The sequence below is a fragment of the Acinonyx jubatus genome, chromosome E3 (genome assembly GCF_027475565.1).
Source record: "Acinonyx jubatus isolate Ajub_Pintada_27869175 chromosome E3, VMU_Ajub_asm_v1.0, whole genome shotgun sequence".
Lineage (NCBI taxonomy): Eukaryota > Metazoa > Chordata > Mammalia > Carnivora > Felidae > Acinonyx > Acinonyx jubatus.
Genome location: NC_069398.1, coordinates 35,719,409 through 35,738,544, shown reverse-complemented (window position 1 = coordinate 35,738,544; position 19,136 = coordinate 35,719,409). Strand labels below are relative to the sequence as shown.

The window sequence follows — 19,136 nt, the reverse complement described above, 5'->3', positions numbered from 1 at the left end:
AGGCTTCACCAATTAAGGAAACAAAAGTTCAAAGAAAAGAGCATCAGAGGCAGGGTCAAGGAGATCCACTGGTTGCAACTTAGAGGCAGAAAGTCGAAAATAATCACCTCATCTGGGGTGTTTCTAACTCATCTGGCAACTGTTTCTAACTCATCTGGAAACTGTCCCTCTGTTCTGTTCCCAGGTGATGATAAAGCGATGTGATCGGTTATAAAAACTCTCTACCCCGGCTGTTCGAGGCTGCACTCTTATCAAGAGTGTCGGTCCCGGTCGGTCGGCCTTGCCTCTCACTGTAATAAACTTTGTTGTGACTGTCACTGGTGCCCATAGCATTCTGTTTCAGGAGTCGTGTGGATGCAATAGGGGCAGTCGCATGGGACCATGGCCCCCGTGACGTATTTTTACCCTGATGGCCGCTGTGAGGTCCCTATCACTAAATAAGGTCACGTTCTGAGGTTCTCGGGACTAGGACTCCAATACACGAACTTGGGGGGAGACAATTCAAACCACAGCACCCCCACCCGGGGCCTCTGCCCCTGCCGTTTCCCTCCCGCTCCCGCTCTCCCGCCAGCGCCTCCGCGGAGTTCCTCTCACTGACCCTGCCCGGTCACCGGTGCTGTCATTTCACGGGCAGGCCTTACCTGTCCACATCAAGTCCCTTCGCCATTCATTCCCCGGGACCAGTTTCGCCTCCTACCGCTACGCTGAGACCCGAGCGCGCAGGAACCCGCGGCGTTTCCGGCCCCTCCCGGCAGTGTCCCGTCCGCGCCCAGAGCTGCCGATAAAGTTGTATTCGCGACCAACCGGAAGGGGAGCCGTAATCCGCGCCGCGGCCGTCGTGAAAGCGCCGGTCTCCCCTAGCGACGGGCAACGCGGGCAAGATGGCGGCACTGGTGGCGGCGGAGGCCGCGGCGCCTCCGGGCCCGGCCGAGGCGGCCGAGACGGCCGAGGCGGCGGAGCTGAGCCGCGCCCTGAGCCGCCTGCTGCCCGGGCTTGAGGCCGACAGCAAGCTGAGCCGGCGGCGCGCGCTCGAGGCGCTGCAGCGCGCAATCGAGGCGGCGTGGCCCGAGGAGCCCGCCGCCGAGTCCGCCGCCGCGGCCGCAGGCTTCCAGGGCCCGTGGGCGCGCCTGCTGCTGCCGCGCCTGCTGCGCTGCCTGGCCGACCCGGCGGAGGGCTGCCGCGCGCTGGCGGCGCACTTGCTGGGCCTGGGCCTGCGGCGCGCCGCGCGGCCCCGCGACGCCCTGCCGCGCCTGCTGCCGGCGCTGGTCGCGCGCCTGGCCGGCCCCGAGTCCGAGCGCGGCCGGCCGCCCGAGACCTGCGAGGAGCTGCGCTTGGCGCTCGTGCAGCTGCTCGGCCTGGCCGTGCGCCTGGGCGGCGCCGCGCTCGCGCCCCACCTGGACGACGCCGTGAGGGTGCTGCGCTGCACGCTGCTCGACCCGTTCGCCGCCGTGCGCCGCGAGAGCTGCCAGTGCGCCGCCAGCCTGGCGCGCGCCACGCCAGGTGCCCGTCTCGCGCGGGGGTCGGGGTGGGGGTGCGGGCAGGCACGGGCGCCGTCCCCGACGCCCGAAGCTGCGGCCGCTCGTGGCCGTTCGGTGGTTCGCAAAATGCAGAGTCGCGGAAACCCCGCTGAAGTCGCCCAGAGGGTCTGGGACGCGGCGCGTTCCGGTAACTGCTTCTCACCCGCGTGGCGAACCCGGGCGCTGGTGGGAGCGCGCTCCGAGACTCACCGCTGCGGTCTCCCAGGCCTCGTCCCCATCGCTAAGCTTATCGGTCTTCCCTCTTTGGGTCGGAGCGCTGTCCTCCTAAATGGACAGAGGCCGCTTCTCTCATGTTTTCCTTTAATTCGTTCTCCATTATTTTAAGAATTCTAATCTGATCAGGACATTCCCTTTTTCTAAGTAGCTGTTTCTGCAGTATCTTGCCCCAGTTAACTTCTCCTTACTGCCTAGGATGTGGAATGGTTGGAGGCCTCTACTTAGTCCCGTTGGGAAGGCTTCCTGTAGGAGGAAATAGAGAGGTTGAAGATCTGTGATCTGTGGTCTGGAGGAAACCAGCTTTGAGGAATAAACAACTTGGTCGATCTGAGGAGCAGAAAGGAGGTCAAGATTGCTGGAGGGAAGAAAGGGGGGAAGCTGCTGCAGGTTTGAATTTAGTGTTAAATGCAATGGGGAGCCAGTGGGGGGTGTGGAGAAAGGGCGGGAGAGGCTCAGATTCTAATTTTGTTTTTAACGTGTATTTATTTTAGAGACAGAGAAACAGAGCACAAGTGGGGGAGGGGCAGAGAGAGAAAGAGACACAGAATCCTAAGCAGGCTCCAGGCTCTGAGCTGTCAGCACAGAGCCTGACGTGGGGCTTGAACCCACAACCTGGGAGATCATGACCTGAGCTGAAGTCGGATCCTTAACCGACTGAGCCACCCAGGCACCCCAGTTCTGATGTTTAAAAGATCACTGTGGTGCTCAGAGAATTGATCACCAAAGGTGGCAAGGGGAAATGAGAAGGTCAGTTGGGGCAAGAGTTAATCCATACTCAGATGATGGTTGGCTTGGACTTGTGGGGGCGAGCGGTCCGCCAACAGACATGGAAGAAAATGGATGGATGGATGTCGGGCATGGAGCTGGCAGGGTGTCCTGTTGAACTGGGTGGGGGATGAGGGAGAAGGAGGTTTGGGTGGACAGGAGACAAAGAAGAATGAATGAGGCTTCTTTTCACCCCTTGCCATTAGGGACCGTCAAGATTTCCATTGTAAGTGACAAGTTTGGATTCAAATAGTACAGAATTCTAAGAGAGCTGGGTTTGAGGCTTGGGCTGGAGACAGCCATTGGGAATTACAAGCTTTTATTTATTTTTTTTTTAATTTTTCTTTTAATGTTTATTTATTTTTGAGACAGAGAGAGACAGAACATGAGCAGGGAAGGGGCAGAGAGAGGGAGACACAGAATGTGAAGCAGGCTCCAGGCTCTGAGCTGTCAGCACAGAGCCTGATGCGGGGCTCGAACTCACGAACTGTGAGATCATGACCTGAGCCGAAGTCGGCCGCTTAACCGACTGAGCCACCCAGGCACCCCAAGGGAATTACAAGCTTTTAACACATTTCTCATTGACCCCCCGACCACTTCGCTCCCTGGTCTGTGTGTCAGCCAGGGTGACGGCTTCTGCCTTGCAGCCTTTGCGTGTTCCCTCACTGGATTGTAAGTTCTGGAAGGGTGGGGCAGTGCCTGCCCACATCCTGGGTGCCCACTCATTTCCGAGCGAGGGACGGTTCCTTGTGCTTGAACGATGTCCCTCCTCCAATCCCTCTACTCTGCCGGCTCCCCGTGAGGACCCTCTCCTGGATCCACACCACACTGGGCAGCGCTAGGTCAATATCCCGCCTTGGTCTGAGGCCCTCAGGGTGAAAGAACTCAGCTACAGCATCCCCGAAGTAGCCGTCTGTGGTTGCGTCTCCAGCAGCAGCAGAACTGAAGTCAGAACTCCCACACCAGCGGGCCGGCCTACCTGTCAGAGACCTCCCAGTTCTGATTTTGTGCGAGGCCCGAACAAGTAGGAAGTGGAGTGGCTTCACCCCAAGTGATGTCGGCCCTGTTCCCTGTGTAGCACCAGCCATCTGGCTTCGAGGCACAGCCAGTGTGGGGACTTGGGCAGCGTCCTCCAGGCTCCGTTTCTCTCCTTTGCTTGGTATCCCTCTTGGACACCCAGTGCCACTGCTGTCAGCCTCACACTCTCCTCGTAGCTCCTGCCTTCGGCCGAGAGGGAGTCAAGCCCCTGGCCTTTTCCTTTCGTGCTGTCTGGGCCACACGCCAGTCCTGTGCCTCTCCCGGCGCCAGGGGGCACACACCTGTGCTCGGCAGGCCGGCAGCAGGGACCTGGGTGGGGAGAGGGCGTTCCGGGACACGGCGGGGGGGGCCTGTCCTCCCAGGAGCCCGTGGAGGTAACTGGGTTCCTCCCCTGTCTCACAGACCACTTCCACATGCAGTCGGAGTCCTTGATCGGCCCCCTGATGCAGAGCATCTCACACCAGCACTGGAAGGTGCGGGTGGCTGTCATCGAGGCCACCGGCTCTGTGATCCAGTTTGGCAGCGGGAAGTCGGTGGACGACGTCCTCCCTCACTTTGCTCAGAGGCTCTTCGATGACGTCCCCCAGGTAACGAGTTTCTCCTCTAGGTGGTCCGCCCCTCTTCACCGGGAACGCGCTATTTGTAACTTCTTTTTTTCTGTAAAACTCTTACCTGTTGCCCGGACATCTCGCATCATTCGCCGTCACTGGGCGGTCTTAGTTCACGCCTCTGGGAAAACGGGGAGAGTTGAATTGTTTTAATATGTTCGTTGTTCTTCACTTGGGGGAACGTGGGACAGGAGTATTTCCTCCTTGGAAAACAGTCGAACTGTGTGTAGCGCGTGGTTTCAGAGGCATCTGTGAGACGCACGTCCATTGAGGCGGATTGATGAACCCCAGCGGTTGGTGAACCAGAACTGTGAGGAGGAGGAGAAGGAGGGTCAGAATTGGTGTGTCGGGGTCATGTTTCTGTTGGGCCTTGGGACCCACCGAGAGAGAGACAGACCGAGACCAGAATGCTGGCTTTTCTGTTGGCAGAAGTCAGGTGGGAGGGTGGGTCATGGATGTGAGGCCACAGTTTGCTTGTAGAACCTGAAGACCCCCGGCAACAACAAGGGGAGGAGAGCCACCCGCCCCCCAGAGAGAGGAGACGGGGAGGGGATCACTTAGGGGAGGGAGGAGATGGACCAGGGGGTCGCCCGGGGAGGGAGGGGCAGCGGTTGCTGGCGGAAGTCCCCCGAGTGGTTAGAAAGTGCCCCTGCCCGTGGCCGTGGGGGCATGAGGTGGCCCAAGGTGGCCAAGGACTGAAAAGCTGGTGCTATGGCCGCCTGGCCCCTGCTGTCCCGATGGGGGAGCACTTGTGTGCCGGCCCCTCCCCCCATTGTCCACACACCGTGTCCTTTAACCCTTCACACCAGCTGCTCGCATGTCCCCTGCGGTCTAGAAACGGCGCTGCACGCTCAGGGTGGCCCCGCCAGAGCTGGCCCCCGGGGCCCAGGCGTGGTGACACTAGAGAGTGTTGCCCGGCACCATCCGGCCGCCTGGCCGCAGGCACGCTTCAGTGTCCTTCCAAGTTGCTTTGTTTGGTTTTATTTTTTCACGCAGCTTTATGGAGCTACAACGCACATAGTGTGCAAATCACTCACTCAAATGTTCGACGTCTTTGGTATGTTATTCTTAGAGTGTTTGGTAAAATACGCGTAACGTAAAGCGGGCCATTTCTACCACTTTTGAGATGGAGTTCGGACGCGTGAAGTACGTTCACGACGCCGTGGGACCGCCGCCGTTAACCACAACTTCTTCCCACCGCGCTCTCCCCCTCCTCCCCGCCCCCACTCCCTGCCGCCCGTGAGCAGGACAGCGAGTGGTCTTGGTGGCTCTTCCACCAGGCGACGTGTTGGAGCGGGGGTCACGCTGCGTTCCTCCGTGAGGCTGAGGGATCGCCGTGGTGCGGTGGGCTGTATTCTGTCCCTTCACCCGTCGCCGGGCGCTTGTGCCAACGTGGGGACGCCGGTGTCTGAGCCCACGTTCGCTTCTCTGGGGCCGGGGCGTAGACCCAGGAGTGGGGGTGCTGGGTCGTACGGCAGCTGTCTGTTTGGCCTATTGAAGAGCCATCGGGCCATTCGTGGTGGCCGCGCGCCTGGCGTTCCTGGCAGCGGTGCGCGAGGGGTCCGCCCCCTCCACGTCCCCACGGCGCTTCTCTGGGGTGTGTGTGTCTGTCGCCGCCCTGCCGGCTACGAAGCGGTGTCTCAGTGTGGCCCGTAGGCACGTGTGCACACGTGCACAGAAGGGGCCCCGATGCCTGTTGGGGTTCTGTGGGCGGCTTAGAGCTTCTTACCACTTGCTGTTGGATTCCTGACGAGGCAGAGGGGCTGGGGGTGGCTCTCGGCAGGATGAGTCTTCCTCAGGGCTCTAGGGGCCAGGACAGAAGCCCCCCTCAGTTGCCCGCCTGTGACGTCCCGCACCGGGGTCCGGGTGTGGCGTGCCAGACGCCCAGGATGTCGCTTCAGGCCGTGTCCATACCCCTCAGGGACAGAGAGCCCTTCCCTGCTCCCAACAACCTGCGGGCCGCTGAACGGGGGTGACTGGGGACGCTGCCCCCCATCCCTCCCCGTGAGCTGGATGGGGTCGGCACCGGGCAGCATGGGAGGTGGGGACCGAGAGCAGAAGCAGGCTCTGCCCCGGGAGGGGGCGGGGTGCTGGGTCGGCTGCGGCCTCGACCAGAGACCTGCTGCGGGAGGCGGGGGCCGAGCTGGATCCCGGTGGCAGGCGATGGTGCCGCCACCCCCGGGACGGCCTCCCTCCCGGCTTGTGCCAGGCGGACTCGAGGCGCGAGGGCAGATGGAACAGCCTCCCTCGAAGGAGCGTGATGACTGCGTACGACAGCTTTGTGTGAACAGGGCTACTGAGTATCAGTCGGCAGCTTCCCGTAAACAGCCTGTTTGTGTCACAGGCCCCGTGAGTGTGGACCTGTGAATGGGTGTCGACAGGTCCCCGTAAACCCTATGGCTGCGTGTCAATGGACAGGTCCCTGAGAACGGCACGGCCGTTGCTGCCGTCAGGGGCAACATGCCGCCTCCTTGCTGACGGAGTTTTCCAGAACTTGGGGCTGCAACTCTTTCTTGTGGTTTAGTATTCCAGAAACACTGTCCGCTATTAAAGCTATCTTTATTTTCGTTTCTTCCCGGTGGGATTTGATTTGCCCTGCACAACTTCCAGGGCCGATCAAGGTAGGATTTCCAATCCAACGTGGAGCTGGCCACCAGCTTTCTCGCCGATGAGGGGTCCTGTCAGCGGGGTGCCCAACAAGTTCCTCGCGGTGAGTTGGTAGGGAAGTCACTGGCTACCCCTTATGTGTCTGCACGGGGTCTCAGGCCCTTGTGGTCCCGGGCTCCGCGGGTGTTTCTGTGGTTTCAGGGGCCGGGCCTCTTGCGGACGCGCGGTCCTGTGGACAGCCCGGGGCTGTGTCCGGATCTCACCACGCTCCACGCGGAAGGTGAGGCTCTCTCTGCTCCGTAACTTGTGCAAAACATCCCACAGCTACTGTCCTACGGCTTTTGCCGGACCGTATCCTGGGTCACCACATTGCAGGGCGGGTGGCTGTCAGAAGTAACTTACTAGAGGTGCTTCGCCCAAATTGACCCTTTCGGTCTATGTGGCCCTCCCGTGCAGAGGAGACCGTGAGGACCCCCGTCTCACGGGTGGGGAAGCGGGGCACAGAGGGGCACGGAGCTTGCCCCGGGGGCAAGGGGGCTCAGAACGTGGGCGGTAGGTCCCGGAATTCCTGCTCTGGAGGTCCGTCACCTCAGGTCTCCGGGACATGTCTGAGCATGTGGGAAGAGGGTGTCCCAGCGCGGCAGGGCTGAGGTGGCTTCCTCTGAAACCCGTCCTCCGCACGCGCCAACCGCGAGGGGAGGCACCGGCCAGGGTTCTGCCCCTGGCCATAGTCCTCCGTGTCCTCTATAGCCCTCGGGTGCCCCTGGGGTCAGCCTCGTCTTCACGCACCCCTGCGGGTTGCAGGTGATGACGTCTCAGCCAGAAGCTGGGATTGTGTGTGCTCTCCGCGGTCTGGGTAAGACGCGCCGACCCCGTTACGGAAGCGCCTGGGACCTGGGACCTGCCTGGGTGCCGCGCGGGGCCCTGCCCGGGAATGCCTGGCTCGGCAGGCTGGAGCTCGGCGGGTGTCCAGGCCCGGCCTCGGGCGGGCCCTGCCCCGGCCCTGCCAGGACCTCACTGGTGCTGAGGGGTGATGGGTGTGGGGACGGGGCGGTGCCTGAGGAGAGGACGGTGCGCCCCACCGGTTCTGGGACTTTCGAGGCTGTGGGAGGGGATGTGATGAGCTGCAGACCCCGGGGTGGAGTCCTGCCTCAGCACCGAGCGGGTGTCGGAGTCCTGCGTTTGCTCAGAACAGCCTGAGACGGGGAGCCTGTCGCTCTCGTGGAGCAGGGTACTCTTTGGTGGCAGGTCTCGATTTCACCGCAGGAGCGAGAGGATCTGGGACCTGTGCGCAGGGGAAATGGGGTTCACATGTGCTCTGCCATTATGGTGACGTTCCCGCCTTCCCCCTCCGCCTCCCGCCTCCTGACCTTCCCGCCTTCCCCTTCTTGCCTCCTGACCCTCCCACCTGGTGACCTTCCCGCCTTCCCCCTCCGCCTCCTGACCTTCCCGCCTGGTGACCTTCCCGCCTTCCCCCTCCCGCCTCATGACCAGGAATTCCCGCCTTCCTCCTCCACCTCCCGCTTTGTGACCTTCCCTCCTTCCCCCTCCCGCCTCCTGACCTTCCCGCCTGGTGACCTTCCCGCCTTCCTCCTCCACCTCCCACTTCGTGACCTTCCCTCCTTCCCCCTCCCGCCTCCTGACCTTCCCGCCTGGTGACCTTCCCGCCTTCCTCCTCCACCTCCCACTTCGTGACCTTCCCTCCTTCCCCCTCCCGCTTCATGACCTTCCCGCCTTCCCCTCCTTCTCTCGCCTGGTGACTTTCCACCTCGTGACCTTCCCGCCTTCCCCCTCTGCTTCCCGCCTCGTGATCTTCCCGCCTCCCCCGTCTGCTTCCCGCCTCCTGCCCCTGACGTTAAAATGAAGGAAAACTGGCAACAAATACAGTGGCTGTTCAGGTCCAGTGCATACTTAGAAAATATTATGTTGAACCTTTTTCAGGATTAAGAACTAAAAATGTTACAGGTTTAGTTGAAACCCTTTCTGCTAATTTTTTTAACTGAGTTTAAATACTGTATACTTGAAACAGAATTTGCTGTGTTATTAAAATATTGTGTTGAGGGGCGCCTGGGTGGCTCGGTTGGTTAAGCATCTGACTCTGGATCTCAGCTCAGGTCTTGACCTCAGGGTCGTGAATTTGAGCCCCTTGTTGGGCTCTGTGCTAGGTGTGGAGCCTACTGAAAAATTTTTTAAATAAAATAACAAAATATATTACTGTGTTGATACTATTAAAAACGTTTTTTATTGGGGCACCTGGGTGGCTCAGTTGGTTAAACGTCCGACTTCGGCTCAGGTCATGATCTCGCGGTCTGTGAGTTCAAGCCCCGCATTGGGCTCTGTGCTGACAGCTCAGAGCCTGGAGCCTGCTTCAGATTCTGTGTCTCCCTCTCTCTGACCCTCCCCTGTTCATGCTCTGTCTCTCCCTGTCTCAAAAATAAATAAAAAGATTAAAAAAAAAATTTTTTTTTAATTAAAAAAAACGTTTTTTATTATAAAGATGGGGCTTACTTGAAATGACGTAAGATGCGTGAAATTGAAGGCATTTGGTGAGCACGGGCCATGATGTGCTGCGGAACGATTTCGCGTGAGACAGTTAATTACACTCAGGCCCTGGACAGAAAGACCCCCAGCCCCCAAGCGTGAACTGTTCAAGCTCCAGGGAAAGGTGACTTCCTCCAACTGCTTTCGAGTCTGGTGGGATGACGAGTGCCAGTCTGCTGAGGAGTCGGCCTTATTAGCCTCTGCTGAGAACAGGGTACGGAAACAAACGGGCTCCTTATAAGAGCCGGGCGGTTCACTGGGTCCCTGAGACGCTCCAGTTAAAGGAGAGTGGGATGTTCTCTTCCGTGTTCACGTGCTGTGTTAAGTACACGGCTCTTCCCCCTTGGCTGTTGGTGCCCGGTCTCTCTGGCCCAGCCCCCGCCCCCGCCCCCGGTCTGCAGCCTGACTCGGAGAGGAAGAACTCTCGGTTCATTCTGCTTTTTCTCCTTTAGTTGAAAGATTTCCTGCTTAGTCAAACTGTTACTTGGCAACTCTGCTCAGTGCTGTTTTCCTGAGCCGAAAGGGGTAATTTGTCTCGTGATGATGGGGATCGGCAGGTTTCTGGTGACACCAGCTTGAGGCTGGGGGAGGCCGGCCCTTGGGCTCTCCCAGCTCACGAGGGGAGACACCTGAAGTCTCCAACCTGCAAAATGCCTGGATCTTGGGGGACATTGCAGTGACTGTCGGGAGAGCGCAGCCGGACGGTCTCCGGAGGGTCCCGGCAGGTCCCTGACCCCCAGCGGCCGGGACATGCCTTCGCTGCAGGGGCCGGCCCCTGGAGTCTGGTGGTCCCCAGCGCCTGCCATCCTGCAGAGGCCCCAGTTGCTCCCCGTGTTCGGGCACCCAGCAGGGTGCCAGGTAGGCCCTCGTCAGACAGGCTCTCGGGCGCCACCAGCTCAAGGTGTTGGCTGAGCTTCGGGGGTCTCGCCTGCTGCTCGTACTTTTGCCCTGAGGCACGCTGATTCCTCAGGAGTCCCTCGGGGCCCCGGGGTCACGCAGGAGGACCTCACGGAAAGATTGCTCTATGCCACTTCTGTCGGCGGCGGCACAGTCGGCGTGGGCAGCTGTGGGTGTCCGTTTGTAGGTACCGGGGCCTCTGGTCGTTGGGAGAACGTCTCAGATTCTCCGGGATCCTTAGCTGCAGTTTTGACTGTTAATAATTTCACGAGAAGCTCAGCAGTAGCGCGGAGCCCCAACCGCCCCTCCCTTGGTCGGCCCTGTTTACACGCACGGGCCGCTGGGGTTAGTGAGCCAGGCGCCTGGCCCTCCTGTGCGTCAAGCCCTGCCCCAGGTGCCTTCCTCCCTGGCCGGGAGCCAGCGCCCTGTCCTCCCATTTTGGAGAAGGGAGAGTGAGCTTCAGGGAGGTCGGCGGCCGCAGGGGCCACTCCCGGTGCAGGCGCCTAGACGTGAGTGTGGGCTGCCCGCGCTGGTCCCCCGACCTGTGAGCGGCGGGGCGTCACTGCTACGGCACACCCGCCGGGGGACCCTGCAAGCGCAGCCCCAGCCAGCGGTGGGCACGTACCCTGGCCGCCTGCCCGGGGTAACACAGCCCTCGGAGGGGGGCGGTGGTGCTCCCGCGCTCCCCAGGATCGGGCGCAGGCTGGGGCTCAGCCCATCCTGCTCTCCTCCCACGACTCCAGGCTGGCTGAGTCCCCGCCCCGGGCTCTGTTCTGAGGGAGCTGGGCCTCAGGCACCTCGTTTCTTCCCTGTGGCGGGCAAAGTGGGCAGAGGCCTGCAGGCCGCCTTGGCACACGGCCAGAACCAGGGGCCCCCTGTTGGTCTCCTCAGGAGGCCCTCGCGCTCCGGGGCCTGAGGCCTCGGTGGTGTGGCCTCTGCAGGCTGACGTGTCGCGGGGGCTCGCCCACGGCCCATTTGAACACCCGTGGTGAGACAGCGCCCAGCCTGGGGGGTTCCCACACCGAAGGCCCTGCAGGCGAGACCCGTGGGACCTGCTGCAGCCAGCAGAGGACCAGGCCAGAGCCCGGGAGACGCAGGCTCACGCCCACGAGATGGGGCGGTCCTGGCGTTTCCTCCGCCAGCCCGCGGTGTGGACGGCAGAGCCGCTCTGGGACCCCCAGGCGGGCGTCTGGCCAGGATGGCAGCGCCCGAGCTCGCTGCAGGGTCTGCGTGGCGGGTTCCCTCTGCACGTCCTGTGCCCGGCTGAAGCCCTCCCCCCCCCCCCCACTTCCTTCGAGTGCAGGTGCGGCAGGCGGTGACTTGTGTGGTGGGGGGCTGGCTGCTGGACCTGCGGGACCGCTACTCCTTCTTCCACAAGCTGATCCCGCTGTTGCTTAGCAACCTCGAGGACGACATCCCTGAGATCGCGTAAGTACGGAGCTCATGCTGGTGGCCGCCGCTCTGGGCGAGGCCTGGGCCGGCCGGGTGCGGGTCCCCGTGTTTCCGGGACCGTCAGGGGCCCCTCCGAAGTTGTCACTTACAGCAGCGGTGCTGTGTCTGCTGCGGAGTCCCTCCTGGAGGCCGCCTCGTCCCCTCCGTCCTGCTTGCTGTGGGATCGTGTGTCCCACGGGACGCGTCTGCGGCTTTTAAAGAGTCGAGAGTTCCCGGTGCTTCGGGCACGTGAAGGAGTCCATCTGGGTTTAGCACCGTGAGCAGAGCCGTCAGAAGCCCTCGGAGTTCCCAGCGCCCTCGGGGGCGGACGTGGCTCCGGCCTTCTGCATGCCCACCTGACGCGTATGTTGTCCCACAGGCTCGCAGCCGCCAGCCTCTGGGAGAAGGTGGGCCTGCAGTGGCAGAGGGAGAACGAAGACGACCTCAAAGATAAGCTGGACTTCGCCTCGCCCCCTCCAGCCCACCACCCCTCGCCAGGTGAGTGAGTGTGGGCCGCCCGGGCCCGCACGGTGGAGCGTGCCGGAGACCCGGCCCAGGACACCTCCCTGGGGCCTTCCCCTCTGGGCCCGCTGCGGGTGTTGGGGCTACATCAGGCCGCGAAGCCGTGGGCGGCGGCTGCTGGCCGTGGCAGGAATCGTGGAAGCAGGCGGTGCTGCCACTTTACAAGAGAACCTGTGAACTGCACCCGAAATGCAGTTACAGGGGCGGAGCAGGGCCCGGGCCAGGGGCGCGCTCAGAACAGAGGCGCCCCCACAGCCTCCCTGTGGTTCCCTGCCACACCGCGAGCACACACGTGTCGTCGTCAGCGTGTTCCGGGCACGCGAGCCAGGCCGGAGCCGTCCCTGCTCCCTGCCTCACGGACCCGCGTGCCGAGCAGCGCTTTCCGCCGGGACGCAGCATTTCCTGCTGCGGCCTGTCTGCAGTGTGTCTCCTTCAAACACAACGCTGGCGAGGGCCACGGTGGTAAAGATGCGCGGTCGGTCGGTAGCGGCCACGAGGAGCCCGCGGCGTGAGGGCCGCGCGGGCACAGGTGCTTGCGCTTTGTGCCTGCCACGACGGGAGCTGCCCCCCAGCCCCCCAGGCTCCCAGCCCCGTGACCCCTTCCGGAGTGTGCTCGGCTGGTACAGGGGAGATCACACAGGTCGTAGAAAGGGCCAACTTCAGCGGCTGGCGGGGTTTTTCTGCCTCAGTAAAGCTTGACAGCGCGGCGTCTTTTTTTTAAAGTGTGGACCTTCGACGTAAAGCTCACTGTGATTTTATTTTTAAACGTTTTTTTTTTAATTTTCTTTTTTTCAACGTTTATTTATTTTTTTGGGACAGAGAGAGACAGAGCATGAACGGGGGAGGGGCAGAGAGAGAGGGAGACACAGAATCGGAAACAGGCTCCAGGCTCTGAGCCATCAGCCCAGAGCCCGACGCGGGGCTCGAACTCACGGACCGCGAGATTGTGACCTGGCTGAAGCCGGACGCCCAACCAACTGCGCCACCCAGGCGCCCCTGTGATTTTATTTTTAAACGCGCCCTCATCGCCTGCGAACGAAGCCGAGCTCCGAAGGGGCCTTCCTGCCCCCCCGCTGCCTGGAGGCAGCATCTCGCCACTTGGCCCCGGCGGGAGACCACACTCCGCTTGCCGACGGGCCGTCCCGGCCGGCTTCTCACCGCGGACGGGAAATGACGACCGCCCTGGGACGTGAGGTCGGGACGCCTCCCTCCCCGGTCCTGGGCAAACCTGAGGTTCTCGGCCGACAGCTCCCCACGTGTCACATGGGTCTCCGCCCAGGAGTGGTCAGCCTGTCGCCGTGCCCCACCTCCCCCGGCTACCCGCGTGCACACGGGGCCGTCCTCCCGCTGCAGGGACATTTTGTCTGGTATGGGCGCAGTGCTGGGTCATCTCCCGGGTCACGCAGGGCTCAGGGGCACGCAGGCTGGTGGCTCTCAGGCTCTGAGACAGCCACCTTCCGGAGGCTTGTTTCAGTCCCACCGGAACGAGTTTGGAACAAATTCCAATCGTGGTTAGCGGTATGAGCACTAGATTTTGTTAGATTGTTAGCATTTTTCTCCTAAAATTACTTCTTTGTAATTAGACTTTCAAATCTAAGTTTTAAGATTTTTTTTTTTTTTTACACCATTTCATACATCAGATTTCACGAGCCACCCCAGGCCCTGCCACCTGCCTCCCCTCGACTCGTGACACGGCCGTGAGATCATTTCCGTTTGCACGTTCACCCTTCCCACAGAAGGCTCCCTAGGGTGGGGGCCTACCTTCCTGCCTCGGGGAGCATCTCCTTCTGTGGACATGCCTCAGTTTACCTACCGCTGGAGCCAGGATGTTTAGGTCATTTCTGGATTTGGGTGATTTCAATTAAGGCCTGTCTGAGCACCTGCGTCCGGGTCTCTGCATGAACTATGTTCTCTCTCGGTTAAGCCCCATTCTCTCTGTCTCTCTGTCTCTCGCTCTCTTTCTGTCTCTCAGTCTGTGTCTGTGTGTCTCTCTCTGTGTCTCTATCTTTCTGTGTCTGTCTCAGTCTCTCTCTGTCCCTGTTTCTCTGTGTCTCTGTCTCTCAGTCTTTGTGTTTCTCAGTCTCTGTCTCTGTGTCTCTCTCTTCTCTGTCTCTGTTTCTCTGTGTTTCTGTCTCTCAATCTCTCTGTGTCTCAGTCTCTGTCTCTGTCTCCGTGTCTTTCTCTATCTCTCTCAGTCTGTCTCTCTCTCTCTCTCTCTCTCTGTTTCTCTCAGTCTCTTTCTCTCTCTGTCTCTGTCTCCGTGTCTCTCTGTCTCTGGGTGTCTCTCTGTGTCTTCTCTCTCTCTGTCTCTGTTTCTTTGTCTCTCTGTCTCTCAGCTGCGTGTCTGCGTCCCACCTGCAGGGGGCAGGTCGCTGTTGGTCCTGGTCAGCACACGCCGTGGCATTGGGTCTGCTGTTCGGCCCGTGCTCATCCACGCGTCTTCTTGGGTCGAGTGCCCAGATCTGTTGTCCGGGTTAAATTGGGTTGTTTGTTGTCTTACTGTCGAGTTGTGAGGATTCCTCATGCGTTCTGGGCACGGGCCTCTGTCGGCTCTGTGTCCTGCGCCCCTTCTCTCTGGCCGGACTCCCTTTGGAGTCCCCAGCTTGCCCATGGCCGGCGGCCCTGGCGGGGCCTGCTCCGCTCACTCTGACTCGCAGAAGGAGACCCCCTCCTGCTCACGGGCCTCTCGCTGTCCCTGACACCGTGCTTCCGTGAGCGGGCGGACGGATTTGAGGAGGTGCACAGCTCACTGCCGGGGGACCTGCGTCCTGTCCCATCGGGGTTCGGGCCAGGTGCGCGTAGCATGGGCCGTGCTCGTCACCACACGGTTTGCCATTAGCTTGACCAACGCAAGTGTCCCGTTGCAGCACAGAAATAAATCTCCACTGTTCGAACCCAGCTACGTCCCGGAGTGAGCCGCTCGCTGAACCCAGAAGTGCAGAGGACGTGCCCATCCGTCGCGCCCTCGAACCGTGGGTTCCGGAGTCCCTTCTCCCGGAAACTTTCCTCCTGTGAACACTGCTGTCCCTGGTGCCGCTTGAGCGAAGAGGAAAGCATTTCCTCGTGACGGTGACCGGCTTGCCAGACCTCTTGACGCAAGAGAGAACAGAGTTGGTTTTTCCGCAGCTTAGCAATGAGTAGAGTTCCGTCTGAATAAACACCGTTGTAACGTGAGCGCTCTCACGGTGACGCCCTTCAGGGTTTTCGTGTTCTTTGTAGAGCTCAGACCTGCTCTGCTTGCCTGTTTCGTCCAGGTATCTGGAGAGGTGGCAGTGGTCAGGAAAGTCTCATTGTGTGGAGGAGAGATGGGCGGGCATGGGGGGCGGGGGCGGGTTTGCACCGTGTGCAACCAAGCGAGGGTCCGTGGCGCGCAGCACAGCCACTTGGAGCCTTGGGTTCTGGGGAGCAGGGGCTCCGGGACACGGGCGGGGTCCCACTGCTCAGAAGGCTGGGCGAACCTGGTTTTCTCCTTATCAGAGGTGAGGCGCCCAGGCCCAAAGCAGGGAGCGGCTGGTCCACGGGCAGGGAGTCAGGACCGGCACCCGCCTGAGCCAGGTTGGGGCTTAGGACACGGGTGTGTGTCCTTGGTGACCCTCCCCAGCCTTCCCGCTGACCGCCGCCCCCTGCACTTCTTGAGGAGGGACGGTCTCTGGTCGACTCTGAGCCGCGTCCACGGGAACCTCGTGCAGAAGCCCGAGTGTCACCCTGCCTGTTTGTGGTGCCTCATAAACCCACACGCGTTCAGGGCAGACCTGGCGGCACACTTAGATACGCGCTTTAAAAAGCCGCTGAGCTGTTTTTCTGCCCACAATTAAATTGCGCTTCGCCTGATGGTGCAAAAACTAAGCCGACATAACGTTCTGCGTGCTTCTGGCCCAGCTTAGTCAAGGCTTTGTGTCGACCCCTCCTTGAGTTAAAACTCCAGCACGGTGGGGGGCGCTCTGCCCATTTGCAGACCGCGCCCCTCCCTCCCCCAGGATGGGTCTTGGCTGCTGCGTCTGCACCAGGGGCATCACCCACAGACAGGCCTGGGAGCCCCCGGGCACCCACCCAGCCCGATGATGACCCAGCTGGGTCAGCTGGTGGGAAAAACGACCTCGGGATGAATCAAGGACACCTACAGGGAAGACAGAACACCTGCGCTTTGAGCCAGGATTTGAACTTTGACCTCAGACCCAGAAGTCACCACTCCCAGAGCCTGTCTGCCTCCCGTGCGCACAGACTTGACACCCCGCTGGCTCTGACCCTCCTTCGCAGCCCACCTTTACGGTGTCGCCCCCGGAGGCGACACGAGGTTGCCGTGTTACTCCTGAGCTTCAAGTTTGGTTTCTAGCGAGGTGAAGCAATTGTCTGTGGCCGTCGGTTAATTGTTTCAATTATGAAAACAAATTGGCTGTACGAGCGTCTGTCTGGCCTGCTTGCTGTAAGGTTGAGCAAGGCTGGTAACGGCGGCTGGTTGTGTGGGGCCGAGCCAGCACGCCGGCCGCCCTCTGTCCGCTTGAGCTGCCTCTGCATGCCCGGGACTTTGCAGGGACAAGATGAGAAGATAGCGGCTGAGCTGCAGTCTGGACTCTGGACATGAGTCGATCACTCAGGCCTCGGGGTGCTTCCCCGGATTCCAGGACAAACAGGAACACTGACCTCGCGTCGTTTCCTAAGTCAACAGTAATCGCGACGTGGGGAAAGAGAAGCCTCACACGGTGCCGGTGCGAAGGTGAAAAATGGTGCCGCTGCTTTGGAAAAGTTTGGGAGCGTCTTCAAGTGTTAAACACGCAGTTACCATGTGACCCCGCTGTCCCAACCCAGATGAACCTGCACTTCCCACGCGATCACGTGACCCCACCGTCCCAGCCCAGGAGAATGCTCGACAAGACACGGACACGTGTGTTCACAGCAGCATCGTTTATAACAGCCCCAAAGTGGGAGCACCCAGGGTCCACCAGCTGGTTCCCGTGTCCACAAGTCGTGTCTGCTGCCACCGTGGAGCAGCACCTGGCCACGAAGAGGAGTGTTTTGACGTGTGCTACAACATGAATGACTCAGAAACGTCGTGTTTAGTGAACGGGCTCGGTCACATGAGCCCTCTAGAAAAGGTTGGAAGGGTAGGCGGGGAAAGCTGACTCGGGGCAGGGGAGGGGCTGGCGGCCAGCAGCACGGGGCTCTGTGGACTGGGGTACCACTGGGGGTAGCCCCTCCGAGCACAGGGCCGCGAGTAGCTTCCAAGGCAGCTAGATCACAGCTCGGCAGCGCCGCGAAGCCCGCAAGGCGTGTCAGGGTTAGCAGGCTGTCAGTGGGTCCAGCGAGCATGTACTGGGGGCTCCCGCCCCACGGTCCAGAAGATGGTGGCTCGACGGCCTCTTGCCCCGCTCAGGGCTCGGTCTCCGGGGATGGCCCTCGCGTGATGGGACTCTGGAGCCGCGGCACACGAGGACGCAGGTGCCGGGGAGGCCCGGCACCCTGACGGCGGACTGCTGGAGGGGCTGTAGTTTGGGGTCAGGTCTGAGTTGAACATCTGGGACGTGGGCGCTCTGAGGGTAGAGCCAGGTCCGGGGCCGCCCCGGCCACAGGCTGCCACTCGCCCAGGCCCGTTTCTCCCTCACATCCTGTTTACTTCGTTTATATATTCTCCAGGAGGCCACACGGGGATGCACACACCCAGAGGGAGTGGGAGGGTTTACTTCCGCCAAAGTGATCGTTTTGGAGATAACAGCTATGGAAGCTTCTAGGTGCCAGCTGTTTGAATGTGCCTCACTGTATCCCTGTCTCTGTCTAAGCACAGCCTGGACCTGAGTGTAAGGAAAGGACACACCACCTGTGCCCCCAGACCCAGAGGCTCTGCCAGGATTAGAATGCCTGCACCCACAGGTGCTCGCAGAGCCACCGGAAGGGAGCCGCCCATGGCCCTGGGGCTGGAGAGCACACAGCACACCACGAAGACCTGCGTGTCCAGAGCGGCCCTGCATGTGCTGTGGGGAGAGCGTGTGTCCCAGAGCGCCGGGAACAGCCAGGCACAGAGGCGTGTGCCCTGGTTTCTGGGGCCAGGGGTAGCAGGTGCATTTCGTGTCCCTGGCCATCCCCCCGGGCCGCCTAGTTCATTCTCCCCAGCTACTCGATTGGCTGTTTCGTTTTGCAAATCGAGGACACCAAGGATCAGTCCGTAGATGACGGTGCTCTGTTCCATCTGCTGCTTGAGACCACAGCCTGGGTTCTCCTCGCGTCTTCCAGTGCAGCACTGAGCACGAGGACTGTACCGAGACGGGGTGTTCTCTGCCGTCCGGGACAGCAGCCGCCAGCTGTGGGCGGCTACTGAGCACTTGAAATGTTCTTCGGGGACCGAGAAACTGGATTTTAATTCATTTAAGCCTAACAAACTTCAAACAGCCATGTTGGTTAGCAGCTACCAGGCTGGAAATTGCAATTCTAGAGTCTGAAATGGGGTTCAGCCAACTCTTTCTGTGAAAGACCATACGGTCGGTAGATCAGGCTTGGGAGGCCACGTGTGTGCCACAGCTGGTCCACTTGCTGTGGTGATGTCACAGCGGCCCTAGACAATAGTAAATGAGCAGGCGCAGCCGCGTCCCCCGCTGCCACTCAATTTACAGAAGGAGGCAGCACGCCACATGTGGCTCCTGGACCCCTGGTCTGGAAGAGTATGGTCACTTTTGCTCCATTAACCAGCACAGGAAGGTAGGCTTCAGAACACAGATGTAGTGAGGCCCGTGTTTCTGCGAAAATGCCTCGTGGCCCCCTGTCACCTGCCACCCTGCTTCATGTCCCCTCATCTGACAGGCTTCCCACACTGGATGCATCATTAGGAAGAAAGGTATTTCTTGTTTGTTTGTTGTTGGCAAAATTACAGCAGGCTCACTTCAACAGCCAACAAGGAGTCGCGTGGAACTAATTTCCTAATACAGCACGAGCACAGAAAAGTAACCGGGAAGACCTGGAAATGGGGCCTCACAGCGCATACTGT

At 60.6% G+C, this 19,136-nt stretch overlaps 2 protein-coding genes across 5 annotated transcripts in view; one reads left to right on the top strand and one right to left on the bottom strand.

Moving 5' to 3' along the window:
* PRKAR1B (protein kinase cAMP-dependent type I regulatory subunit beta) overlaps positions 1-785 on the bottom strand; it is a 113,830-nt gene extending 113,045 nt beyond the window's left edge. The window contains exon 1 of one of the 2 annotated variants that reach the window (XM_053213609.1): positions 642-785. The gene's annotated coding sequence lies outside the window, so the exon portion shown is untranslated. The remainder of the gene's footprint in view (positions 1-641) is intronic. The other variant, XM_053213610.1, reaches the window with a different exon arrangement.
* Positions 786-858: 73 nt separating this feature from the next.
* The window catches only part of DNAAF5 (dynein axonemal assembly factor 5), a 48,343-nt gene continuing 30,065 nt past the window's right edge, over positions 859-19,136 (top strand). For all 3 annotated transcript variants that reach the window (XR_008294709.1, XM_053213606.1, XM_053213605.1), the window contains exons 1-4: positions 859-1,500; positions 3,960-4,144; positions 11,514-11,638; positions 12,021-12,139. Coding sequence is in view for 2 of the 3 variants with exons in the window: in XM_053213606.1 (XP_053069581.1) it covers positions 882-1,500; positions 3,960-4,144; positions 11,514-11,638; positions 12,021-12,139 (1,048 nt within the window). In the remaining variant the exon portion in view is untranslated. The remainder of the gene's footprint in view (positions 1,501-3,959; positions 4,145-11,513; positions 11,639-12,020; positions 12,140-19,136) is intronic.